The 13,510-nt window shown below is 40.0% G+C and overlaps 1 protein-coding gene across 2 annotated transcripts in view; it reads right to left on the bottom strand.

Annotated features, from left to right (window-relative positions):
- Nucleotides 1-223: 223 nt before the first annotated feature.
- MFSD11 (major facilitator superfamily domain containing 11) overlaps nucleotides 224-13,510 on the bottom strand; it is a 33,525-nt gene continuing 20,238 nt past the window's right edge. For both annotated transcript variants that reach the window (XM_014601981.3, XM_006269217.4), the window contains exons 11-14: nucleotides 10,370-10,495; nucleotides 9,409-9,583; nucleotides 8,398-8,533; nucleotides 224-7,184 (exon numbers count right to left, since the gene is read on the bottom strand). In XM_014601981.3, the coding sequence (XP_014457467.1) occupies nucleotides 7,020-7,184; nucleotides 8,398-8,533; nucleotides 9,409-9,583; nucleotides 10,370-10,495 (602 nt within the window). In that variant the 3' untranslated portion in view covers nucleotides 224-7,019. The remainder of the gene's footprint in view (nucleotides 7,185-8,397; nucleotides 8,534-9,408; nucleotides 9,584-10,369; nucleotides 10,496-13,510) is intronic.

Below are 13,510 nucleotides of genomic sequence, written 5' to 3'. Positions count from 1 at the left end.
TGACTAGAATGAAGTGAAATCTTTCCTAGCCAAAATAAACTGTTACTTCTACAACAACACACATTCATTTAAAAAAGTGAGCCCATATAGGTGAAACAAAGCACCTGAGAGATCAATCAGCCAACTGCATTTGTCTCCACTCCACAAAGCCTCTGGCATGACTGCACAGCTTAGAATAGTGACAATAGCAATTCTGACAACTTAACAAGCCTATTAGCAAAAATATTGGCCATGATTCACTTTTATTTGCCTGGCTGTAACCACAAAAGAAATATAGTAAGGAGCCTGTTTTCATTCGATACACTCACTTACAATCAGTGTCTTCATTATAACAGTCATCACGTGGGTCTGCTTTCAATTAATGTGACATCAATTATAACCTAAAGACACCTTTTTATTAGCATAAAAAAGACTTAAACCAATGTTAATAAGACCTCTGCACAACATCAAAACATAAACAAAACAGAAAGGATGGCTTGGAGGAGGACTTGTCAACATGTGAAATAACAATTTAGACAGCAGAACAAAAATGAAGCAAACAAACTGAATTAATGCCAACAGCATCTAATTACCCAAACTTGTCCTTTTCATTGTGCAACAGCCTCTCCTTATTTGCTCTCTCTGAACCATTCTCTCCCTTTCCAAATTTGTTCTCTATGGCATTCCTATACCCCTGGGGAGATGTCTTCCACTACTTGCTCATTAGTGCTTCACAGTGGGGCTCAGATAATTTCTGAAGTTAAATTAGGTTTTGCATCCCCTTTGAATGTGTAATTGGAAATGGAAACAACTAACACTTTCAGTCCCTACATCAAACTAATGTCTAAATGCAAAGTATTTTGTAAAGCAGTTCTGGTTTATGCTGCGCTTCATCTCTGAAGTTCTATCATTAAAGGTGGTTTTCCAACAGAAAGTCCACATAAATTGAAGAGACAGTAAAAAGTGCTGGTCTCCACTACTTTCACTGTTGCTAGCATCTGTGGGTTTCCAAGAATTCCAAAAAAGGTGTAGACACAGTCTTGTAACTTTGACTAGTCTATGCTAGAAAGCAAGTTCTTGTTAAACATGACCTTGAGACACCGTGTTAATATGATTTTGTAGATAGGGATAAATCAATCAATCATGTTTGGCCTCTTGTTATGATGTTAAATATGACAGGTCCTGTTTATATTGACATCAAAGCTGTTTAAACTTCATGCTACATAGACAGCTCTTTCAAAACACAACCAGGTCTTCTATATATAGTAAAGACAAGCTTATAGAAGGACTTCTGGAAGGTTAATTAGCACCATTCAAACACAGTGGTAGCCATTTAAAAAAAAGTACAAATTGTAGTCCAGATCCTCAACTGAAATAAACTGATGTGGCTCCAGTTAAGTCAACTGGAGTTATGCCAATTTACATCAGCTAAGTATCTGGTCCTGCATGTGGACTGCTCTTCACTTAAAAGGGTTTACCACTTCAGCTATACCAGCAAAACACCCCTACTAGAGATTTAACTAATGTAAACAGTATAAATTCTTTCCCTGATATAGTGTAAAACAGTTCCCCAAAATGAATAAATTATAGCAGCAGAAGAGCTTTGTTTGCTGTTACAACTGTGTCTCAATTAGGATTTCTTTTGGAATAGCTAGGTCAGTTAGTGCTATGATTTTTTTTTTTTTTATCATAGTCCTAGGAGATGTAGCTATATCAGCAACATTTTTAAGTGTAGAACAAGTCTCTGCAAAAAGAACACACTGCAGTTTTCCTTCTTATTCCAACCTCCTCATGTATATTATACTCAATAAAATTAACACAATGCAAACCAAAACATACCAGTTAGCGATGACAAAGGATTATAGACATTCAGATTTCAACACATGCTCTTTCCACCAATGTTACTATTATTGGCAGATTTAGAAGATTTGCAAGACCTCAAGACACAATTATTTGTGCTCTAATGTTTTTTAAATGAGAAAAAGACTTCAAGTTAGCTCTAATGCATTAAACATGTCAAGAAAATAAAGTTTTTACTTCCTCTTAAGGGCTTTGACATTTGGAGAATGTGGGGAGGTAACGGTTCAAGAAGCCAAAGCCTCAATTATAACACAAAGAAGAAAGGGCATAAAAATGTATTTCTTTGTATTGTTCATGACTTGGTTTGTGGGCTCCAGAAATGGCTTTGCTACTTTATGTTGGAAAGGTTCTCTTCAAAAGCAGGAGAGCTCTACATTTAAATTGTTGGGGTTAACAACAAGGACTGTTCCAATTCCCATTGAAACACTCTGTTTCCAGGATGTTGAATCAATCTTCAGAAGAGAAAAGATGAATAGGTATATTCAAAGTTGTCTGTTAATACAAGCCCATAGCTATGATGATAGATTTAGAAATGCTGTCCAAGACATGTGATGACAACTAGATATAGAAAGCGTTAATCTGTTTTACCGCTAATTGTTATACCAGAAGCATATGACGGAAAGGATTATCCTGTGTAGATGGATGCATTTCTCATGCCCCGATATTCCACAGGAATTAGGCTGCAAGTTTAAATGCAGTCATGTATTATATGGTTTTCTGAAGAACCAAAGCCTTTATTCTGTGGGGGAAAAATTAATCAAAAAATTATATTTATATAGTTAATAGTTAAAATGTTGAGCACTTGTAATGCTGGCTGAAGAATGCTACAGGTTTCTTATAAGATTCATCTCACAGGGACAATAACAGCTCACTTGAATGAGCCAAGTAGTCTAAACAACCCTTCTTGTGTTTTACATAGCTGGCATTGAACCAGTTCAAGCAAAAGAATCCCAGAATCACAGAGAAGCGGGGCTGGAAGGGACCTCCAGAGGTCATCTAGTCCAACCCCTGCCTGAGGCAGGATCATCCCTGTCCAAACCATCCTGTGCAAAACACAATATAAACTCTACATAAGACTACCATCCACTCTGACACAACACAGACCTAACACCCTAACCTGCCACAGGTAAAGCAGGGGAGCCAGGACAGCCAATGCCCTGCCTCTATGAAATGCTGTCAGTATGTGCTTAACAGGTCCCGGGGTAAAGGACCACAGAAGACAAAATCCCCCAAAAGTCCATACCAATCTGAACCATGAGGTAAAATCCCTTCCTGATCCCAAGCAGGGTGATTGGTTTGACCCTGAGCAAAGGGGCAAAGCCCTTTAGCCAGGAACCTCCGGCTTTGGTCCCAGCAGAAACATTGGCACACCCCAGTCAAAGTCCCCAGCCTTGGCTATAACCAAGACCCAGTGCCTTTGAGGAAGGCTTAAAAACACCCTGACATGCAGCAGAATGGGAGGGGGTGGGAGAAACCAGCAAAGCCAGAAGCATGGGAAATCCCCACAGTAGAAGTTAGGCATAGCTATGCCAAGCTAGGGGTGGGCAAAATCTGGCCCAGACCAGAGTCCATTTGCCAGCAGTCCCTGCCCACGTCACTGCAGTTGGTTTCTAGAAAAACACCAGCAGCGGCAGTGTCATGACAGCATGGGGCCAGGGTTTCCATGGAGACCAGCCCCAGCAGCGCTTGCAAGGCACGCAACTGGGCATGGACCTGCCCTGGGGCTGGATGTTGCTGCGGTGACGGCGTGGTCCGGAACCGGGACACAGCTGTGAACTGTTACCCGCATGGCCCAAGCAGGGGTGTGCAATCAGCAGATCACAGCTCTGCTCTGGCTCTGGACTACACTGTCACTGCGGCAAGATCCCAGCCCCGGCCCCAGAGCAGCTCCCTGCCCAGCTGTATGCCTTGCCAGTGTTGCTGGGGCTGGTCTCAATGGAAACCCTGACCTTATGCTATCAGGGTGCTGCTGAAGTCTCCATGGAAACCGGCTGCTACACGGGCAAGGGCTGCTGGGAAACGGAGTCCAGCTGCCAGAGAAATCTGCCGTTTCACTCACCCCTGGTCTAGATCATCCCTGACCAGTGGCTGTCCCACCTCTTCTTGAACACCTCCAGTGATGGAGAGTCCACAACTTCCCTAAATCAGCATTTCCCAACATTTTGCATTCCATGGCACACTGGGTGAATGCAGAGGGGGGAGGCGAGCAGCCAGATGTGGAACGGGGAAGGGGGCTAGTGAGCATCTGGATGCAGGGGGGTGGTAATGGGCACTGGATGTAGCCATGCCCTGCTGGGAGCCATGCCTCCCCAAGATTCCATGGCACATCCGGACATATCCGACAGCACACTAGTGTGCCGCGGGACATTGGTTGGGAAACGCTGCCCTAGATAGTCTGTTCCATTGCGTCACTAGTCTAATAGTGAAGAAGTTTTTCTGGCTATCCAATCTAAACTTACTTTGCTGCAACTTTAAGCCATTGGTCCATGTCCTCCTCTCTGCAGCAAGAGAGAAAAAGGTACTTTCCTTCTTCAGGAAGGGATAACAAATCTGATTTTCAAAAGGTACCCAGGACCCACAACTTTAGCTTCCATCAAAAGAAGCTGTTGGTATTCAGAACCTCTGAATATTAGGCCCATGGTACTTGCTGAAACTGTGCAAGCATAGAGATGAAGAGATTCTTCCTGATACACTCTACTAAAGCATAAGTCCCAGGTGAACATTACACACAAATTCCTTTAATAAAAGCACCCATTTTAAAAAGCAAATCTCATGAGAATCATTACCTTGGAAAAATGAAATTGCATGATTTTTAAATACATCTGTAAATCACTCATCATCATATTACCTAAGAATCAATTTGTTCATCCACATATTGCCATACAGAGTTGCTCCTAATGGGCTTTAGGTAATTAAAGTCTTTTTTCTGTTGCTGATGTGTTGGGGTGAACAGATCCCCAAGAATATTAAAAGGGGCAAAAGGTAAATGTATCTGTATCTTAAAATAAAGCTCTTTATCCCTTCTGGTATTTTGAAGAAAATATAAATAAGAAAATAACAAATCACTGAAGATTTCCCAATTTTTTTTATGATGTATCTGTGTAAAAATACTGTATTTGAAATTACTGAATAAAAGGAGTAGATCTGAGGAACTAATTAATATACAGCTAGCTCCATCAATTATATAGATTGAGTCAATGTGATTCCATGTCCTGAATATTCCCTTTCAGTTCAATTGAACAATCAGAATGATTATGTTAGACCCCTCTATTTTATATTCTCCTCCATCTCGTTCCCTTTTATGTTTTCTAAAATTGACCTATAATAGGCTTCTTGTATCTCCTAACTCATCTCCTTCCCTGACAAACACTCAGAGGTTCATTAATCCTCCTATTAATATTTTCTGACCTCACAGCAGAAAATCAGGGTGAACTCAGAGAAACTCAGTGTTGTTGTGCCATTTAACTGCACAGACATGATTGTGCTATGTGAGGATTTTGACTCATGACTGAGAGACTCGCCACTTTGACAGAGATGCAGAAAGGCACAGGATTCCCTTATTTCCACAGAAGTTCAACTTCCAAACACACCTAAGTAATTTTTTACACTGCGGGGAGATGGGGGACCAGAGGAGGGTTGGGTGGGGGGGAAGGGGACGACTGAAACATGGTTTAAAAATCAACTTTTTTGCCTTTCTTTTAAAATAGAAGTCAACATGCCAAGTGGCCTCAAAAAGGCTTGTAGTTTAAACGAAACATTGCTAGAAAGTAGGAGATGGTTAAAACTAAGAGAGATACTATAAAAGGCTCTCTTGGGTTTCAAATTGCCTCAAATTCACTTAGCAGTCAAAAAGTCTAACTGCAAGTACTACAAAGTCAGCTAGGTAAATAAAAAGGGGAAAAAAAAAAAAGATGTGTTGCATCTGGTGCCTACATTATCTCAAACTCTGCTGCTAGCTTTGTTTCTGAAGAATCATCCCCAGCTATATGGAATAATAAAATTGGTTTATATCAGTCAGTTTTTCAGATATTATTTCCTGATACATATGAGCAGATGCTGCGCATGCAGTAACAAGGGGCCATTTTACAGTATTTTGACTGATTCCAAGTATGCTGTAAAAAGGTGTATGGGGGAGAGGGAAAAAAAAAAAAATCACAAAATGTCTTTGCTAACAGTAAAACTAACATAGGCCCCAATATTGCACTTACACACCTGAATAATTAAGCATGTGAGTAATCCCAATGAATTCAGAAGGAAACCTGAGGTGCACAAATGTTTGTGGAATGATAGCCATGGCTTTATGGTTCTTCATATACTGTTATCTCGAGGAAGTTATGGAAGGCAAGCAAATCTACAACTTCATCCTGAGTGATGCTAAGCTCTCAGTACCTATGAATATGACTGAGAGTTTCAAGTGCTTCTTTGCAGACCATGTCTTGTAGAAAAATATTGTTCAGATTATTGTAAAATCTTTTACGTCATCCCATAACATGCAACCTCTCCTTATTTTTTTAAATTGAGCCCCCATAAAATTATAAGATATAAAATAGCATATCAACAAACTTAAATAGTTAAGAACCAAGGAACTGAGAGGCACAGAATCAGAAAGAAAAAAGTTCCCTCTAGAATACTTCTAAAGATCATATTGCCACAGAAGTCCTTGGCATGGGCTAGTTTCTCATATATGTAGACATGTGCCACAACATAATGTATTTAACAAAATATCACTCACATACAGGAGGAATTTTTATAATAAAAGCGTTTGTAGAACTTGGATCTATGTAAAAACAAAATAATTTAAAAGGTGAGGAATGAAACTAGAATCTTTGTAGTGCACATCCATAAAGAGTGACAGAGAAATAGGCACTCAAGAAAGGGATGCATCAGAATAAATGTTTTCAATGCACAGATCCCCATTTTTGCTTCCATTTTCTAATACCTGATTTCTGTGAACCTGCACATTGACATTGGTTGATTAAAACAAGAAAAAGAGCCTTTTAATTTTTGGCATTTTGTTTTTCCATGTTTCACTGTGGCTGTTCCCACTGGTTACAGTGACAGAGGTTTAACAGTCTTCCTTCATCCTGGCCTCTGTGGTTTTATCTTTTTACCTTCTCAAGTCATTTAAAAAAAAAAGGAGTGCAGTTATCTGCTCACATCAGACTGATGGAACACCTGGATCAAATGCTGCTGTAATCAGAGCCACGGGCAACAAATGCTGGTGCTTCCCACTCCACTGTAAAGAAAGATATTGTTCCAAAGAACCCGACCACCACCATGATCAGAAGCTGCCACTGAAGAAGCAGGTAGTTGCTATAGAAATAGGCAACTGCAGCACAGATGGACTGAAAGAGAAACACAAAACAAAAACTGTGATTGAATCATTATCGCATGATGGAGCTATTCTATGCTGATGATCATCATCGTTACAGAGATGCATACAGGCTGGCATGTAAACTTCATTTATTCTGGAAAAACTTCCCTTTATCAGGTATTCAATTTAAAAAGGCTTCACCATATTTTTACATGTTTTAGTAGGCTGCACATAAAAGTTATTAGTTTTTACTTGTAGCAAAGATGTGGCCTTCCGTCTTTAGGCGTTAAGATGATATAAATGTAAGGGTTTTTATAGTATCATGTGTACAGTTCTCTGCTACTGCAACCAGTCACCCTCATACATAAGGTATACAAGGTATGGGCACAACAAAGCAATAACCTATGTAATCCTGTTCAGTATAAACTGCTTAAAATGAACTCTAGTAATACAGACAGCTATTTAAATAGTGTAAATGGCTTCAGCCATTTGCCAGATCCCATTGATTATAATAATGAAGGCACCAATTAACCTAAATTATGCCTGAGAGCTCATTTTTGTGGGAACTGTCTGTGTTAAGCAGTGTGCAAAACTGTTTACACCTCCTTAAGACTCCTTATCCTGTTAGTCAGGGTGCCTTGTCACTTAACAGAAGCCTTGACAGGACTTAGCACTACACTGATAGGATTGAAATGGAGTAAGAAAATGAATTTGTCAGGCAATTTTCTGATTGTCAAACAAACCTGCTATATGACTAAAACTGCCTTAAGCACTAAAAACATATATCTGACATCACAAGTGCAAACTGTCATATGTTGCTGCTTATTTGCATCTTTTTAAGTAGTCAACTTTGAACCAATACATTCTCTTTTACCTACTTCCCGTTCTCCAAAGATACCTTCTAGTAAATAAACACTGACATAAAAAACCAAGAATCTATACATCCGAGTATGCTTCTGACATTAGAATAGAATCCAGCATATTTCTAGCTCACTCCCAAAGATCTGTGAAAGCATGATAGCGGAGAACAACACCGACTTGGATGAGGCCTGTTAGTTGAACAAGTTCTTTTGCACAGAAGACAGAACAGGCTCACATACTTTCTGGGAAGAATAGTTTTAAAATTTACTGATCCCATTAAAAAAAAATCCAACAGATACTATTTCAACAGAATACTAATAACCCATTCAATCAAATAACAACTCCACACACACACAGTCTGAGTTTGCTGACTGATACAATACCTGGACAAACTTAAAGATGGCAAAGGCTGGAGCACTGTCTTCTGAATAAAGGAACCCCAAAATACTGAGCAGTTGGGTGTTAAAGCAGCTGTCTCCTAGCCCCAAAAGGAAACTGCAAAAAATGGCTAACTCTTTGCTGAAAGAAAACATGAAATCCAATTTAACAGCAATGCAAAGAAGTAGCATATACAACTACTACATAAAACTGTCCTATGCACATACAAATCAAAACTTGTCTGAAAATTAGAAGTAGAAAAGAAAGTTAACAGGATATAAATGTCAATGGACAACAGCTTAGGGGGGAGGTGAGTGGGGAAAGACACTTTCTCTCCTCCATGATTTTCCTAGTATGGAGGCCTAAATTTTTGCTAATGCTACAGTTGATTCTACATTAGATTGGCCACACCTGAGCTTGCTGCTTTTCTGCAGATGGGAAAGCATGGTAGGCTTGGTGGCTGCAGGCACCAATGCAAAACTAATGGAAAGCAGGGCAGAGTACCAGGCATGGGAAGACTACAAAAAAATCTTCCAAATAAAGAGGACTTAAGGACGACTATCATGCTGTGGGCATTTTCAATTGCAGTTAAATATTTTCATACATTCTCATGAACTGTTATGCTTGCAAATGACCAGTTGTATTTAATCACTGGATTGCTTACTCAGAGCTCATTCTTCCTGGCCTATAGGATGGGCAAGATGGTAGATCAGTGTTTCATAAGAAAGGGAACAGAGCAGGCACTGGGGGGAGCAGACAGAAACTACATTTGTCACATGATCAGCCCCTTGAAAGCACTCTAAAACCATGCCCTAACAAAAGAACATGGCTGAAGAGGCTCTACTTATGTGACAAATTAACCCTCATTATATGAGGGTGCAAATGAAGATGCTCCAGAGCAGAATGCCTTCATTCATTTCTGTCTGCAATCTTGGGGCAGTCTTTTCAACAGCGCAGGCTGCTTTTCCCAACCCTCCTAAATGACACCAATCAAAACAAAACAGAACCCTTCTTACCTTGGATTCATATAAGCTTGGTCATTTGTCCCCTCAATGGAAGCAAGGGGGGCATTATTTGGCATGTTGAAAAAGATTAAATAAAAGGCTACAAAATGGACCACAATGCCCAGTATCACAACTGGGTTCCTGCCAAAACGATTGTTCTTGTTCACTAACCCAAAGAATCCGCCACCTAAAAGAATGAAAACAAAGGCATAATAATCAGCACTGAAGAAAAAAAAATGTTCAGCAGGCTTCCATTAAATCAGATATTTACACTGTTCTTCAAGATGTTTAAAAAGGTACATTAGAAATTTGTGACCAGTAGAGCTGACCCCAGTCAGGGAAGTCCATTGACTGATCAGGAAATATGGACATGTCCCTTTAGCGAAGTGACCATGTCAGCTCTCTGGGCTGTCAGAGCGGTCGCTGAAAAGTGGAAAAAAGACCTCTGGGCTGGTGCCGAGTAGGGGACTCCCTGTAGTGTTGCAGCTGCTTTACTGGTGCTTGCCTTCTTCAGTGGCATTGCAATGACATACAGTAACAGCTTATTTATTTATTCCTTCATTTTATTTTCTTAAAGAATAGTTTGATATAAAAATTCCAAAAATATGAACTGGAGACAATTAACTTAAAAAAAAGCAAACATAAAAGAAATGCTAAAAAATGCCTATTAACATTATAGGCAATAATCTTTGCTATCCTACAATTTATGTAGTCATTTACAGTGGTACAAAGTGAATGTAAAAGTAGCATTTTACATCCTTCTCTGCATTTATTGTACTTGTGAAAACGACTAGACAATCTGCACTGCGGTAATGAATCATGGCAGCATATTTCTGTTGTAGTTTACTTCCTGTACATGAAATTTTTGCAGCTAGCAAAAATATGTACCCCTTTACACAGCTGTACAGAAACATATTCAATCATTTCAATGTCTTTATTTTTTATCCCTACTCTTTAACTTCTTTAGACTCACCTAAAATTTCTCCTATGCCAATAAAAATACCAGAGAGTCCAATGAGGCTTTTCTCATCACTGCCAAATTTATTCACAGCACCGATACAGGTCCCATACACTCCAGAGAAGAATGTTAATTCCAGACCTTTAAGAAAAGACAGACGAAAGGTAAAAGCTGTACTATTATTTATGTACAAATTACTTGCATCTAAACCCTCAAATTCCATAATCTCTCTCTCTCTCCCTAAAATAGGGATGGCCGACATGCGTCATGCATGCCACAAATGGCAGAAGGAACCTCTGTGTGGCGCACAGCAGACTAGGGAGGGGACAGGCAGCACAGAAGCAGATAGGACAGAAAGAGAGCGTCTACATTTGCCCATATGGTGAGGTTGCTACTGCGCCATGCTTTAGTACTTCCTTTTAGAAGAACTAAAGCACAGTGCAGCAGCAGCCCGTATTGTGCCATACGCTGGACACACGGTTATTTTTAGCTCCTGCTTCGCTGTAATGGTGCACTATAATGAGGGAGTGCACTGCTACAATGAATTAGCACAGTAGTTGCTGGTCACATGTAGACGCACATAGTCGCTACCTCACTGCAGCGCACACCATGCTATGGCAACATAGTGTCACATGTAGACATGCCCAAAGAGGAGCAGATGGGGCAGGGAGGGCTGGGCAGGAAACAGAACAAAGAGCAGGCAGGAGGCACTGGGCATGGAGCCAAAAGCAGAGCAGCAGGCTGGGCAGAGGAAGGTGACTGAAGTGGCACTCCAGAAGACCACAGGACTAATCTGTGGTCTGTCTGCCAAAAAAAAAGTGGTTGGCCCCCACGGATCTAGAATATCAGGTGTAATCAGGCTAGCTAGGGTGAATTTCAAGCTGTGTAATGGAACAAGCATTTCTTACAAAACTCCCGTAACTCAGAACACAACAATCACTTCATAAAAACCTCCATGTCATAATAATCATAGCTAGTGTCATATATGCACATGGGGTAAAATCCTGGTCCTGCTGAAGGCAATGGAAAACCTTGACTTCAGTGTCTTTGGTCTTTGACACCACACATTATCCCTAAGAAAAGCCTGACAAGATAATCATACAAGTATTTTGTATCAATAATTTGGGATAATGTAAAATATCCAACTTGAAGCTGGTTTTAAGTTTAATATGGCGGGGAATGTCAAACAAGAAGCTGCAGAAATACACCTCAAATGTCATTTGAGGTTGTACTATGTAGACTTAATGTCAACAGCAACTAAGACAATGCTTCAGTAATCCACACTGAATCCATGACTGTTTAATAAGTGGACATTACACATCTTGGAGCCCTGCAGGAATCTTAGGACATGCAGTGACTTTCACTGTGTTGCTGAGGTCACTGCAACACAGAAAGACGTGAGTCATTACTGGCTAGCTCCCAGCCTGGATAATGTCATTCTGTTTAGTTAAATTCTGCGTGAGCATTCACCTGTACCATGAAGGAACACAGCCATGATGAACATGCACCACTTTCTTTTTCCTGTATTGCATCCATTTGTAAAAACGTTTAGGATATATATTTTAATATTTGGAAACACTTACAAAAGGCCAAATGCTCCTAACACCCTTATAAGGTAAATAACTATTGTAATCATCCCCATTTGACAGATGGGAAAACTGGCAAAAATATTAAGCTGATTGTCCAGACCTCATAGCCAACTAAAAATGAATTTAAATAGAACACAAAGCTTCTATCTGCGTTATGTTCTTACCAATAGACCACTGCTTTTTTGGACTGTTAATTCCTTCCTACAGCAATTCTGTTCTTGGGTTTATAGTTTTTTTTAATGTGACATATATGCCTATGGTGCTATATAAACAGAAACATTAATTAATACTTCCCCCTCAAAATTCTCTTAGGATATGCTATTCTTCACTCCTTGTCCTAAACTGTGATGTTATGTTGTTGTATGCTGCTGAACGATAGCTGTACTCCTGCCCAGAAGATGATGTATTTCAATGCTGAGCAAAGCGTTCCCTATCTTTTCAGTTTTTAACATGCTTTGGGAATTCTTCCAAATGAGTGCTGCACAGTTGTTATACAACAGTATTTCAAAAAAACAATGATGAAGTATTTAAAGTTTGGTTTCAATATAGAAAAAATACTATTTTTTCAAGCAATGGCACTCCTGAGAAAGATCCATTATCTCTCCAAATCTTATGTAGGAAATTAAAAATTCACAATTAAGCTCCTACTGTGTATTGCTACTATCAACACACTTATAATTAACTAAAACTGAATAAATATGTAGACTAAACCCTAAGGCCACTGTTTTGTATAGTATTTTTCCACCCTTGCACTGTCACTAACAAAAAAGGAAAGGTGATACAGATTAGCGAATAGTGTTGTCTGTGCAATGTATATAATCCACCATATATAAATCAATCAGATAAAATGCCAGCCCTCAACAGAAACTAAAACAATGCAAAGAATTTTGCCTAAACAAATACAAAAACAATTCAACAAAGCACCTATTCTTAATGTACCCTCTTCCCCAAAATGATATATCACCTATGGGTCTAGCAGCAGTGGCTGATCCTATGCAATATGAGAACTACAGAAGCTCACAGAGCAGTGAAATTTGGACAGCTTCAAAACAAACCGAAAGATTTTGGACATCAGCTGCTTTTGCAGCTTTGTGAGAAGCTGTACAATCCCATTTTGTAATACAGGCAGTAATGTTTACTATGAGCCAACAGAGGGCAGCAGAAAGTTTTTACAAGTCTATTTTCTGGAAACTGTAAGGACCCATTCCTGCATTAATCAGGGAAAACTCCCCATTGCCTTTGATGGGAGATTGGCAGAAGTGAGGACTGAAGAATCAGACATCACATAGTTTCTTACTTTGCACCACAGTAACACCTTCCCTCATGCTCCCAATACACTGACTGTATAAGGGAGTTGGTGGGAGGGTGGGGTCAACTTTTTTGGCAGTTGTGCCACAAATTAAGCCCTGAACTCTCCCCAAGTGCCATTCCAACCCCCTTTTCCTGCCCAATCTGCTGCTCTGCTTTCTGCTCTCTGCCCCCTCCCCAGTCTGCCTATGTCCCACACAGCCTGCCTGCGCCACTTGTGGTTGGCCACCCCTGCTATGAAAAACGGAGTTCTTAGTTC

Source organism: Alligator mississippiensis, chromosome 8, assembly GCF_030867095.1.
Source record: "Alligator mississippiensis isolate rAllMis1 chromosome 8, rAllMis1, whole genome shotgun sequence".
NCBI lineage: Eukaryota > Metazoa > Chordata > Crocodylia > Alligatoridae > Alligator > Alligator mississippiensis.
The sequence above is the reverse complement of the archived record's forward strand: the minus strand, read 5'-3'. Positions and strand labels throughout refer to the sequence as shown.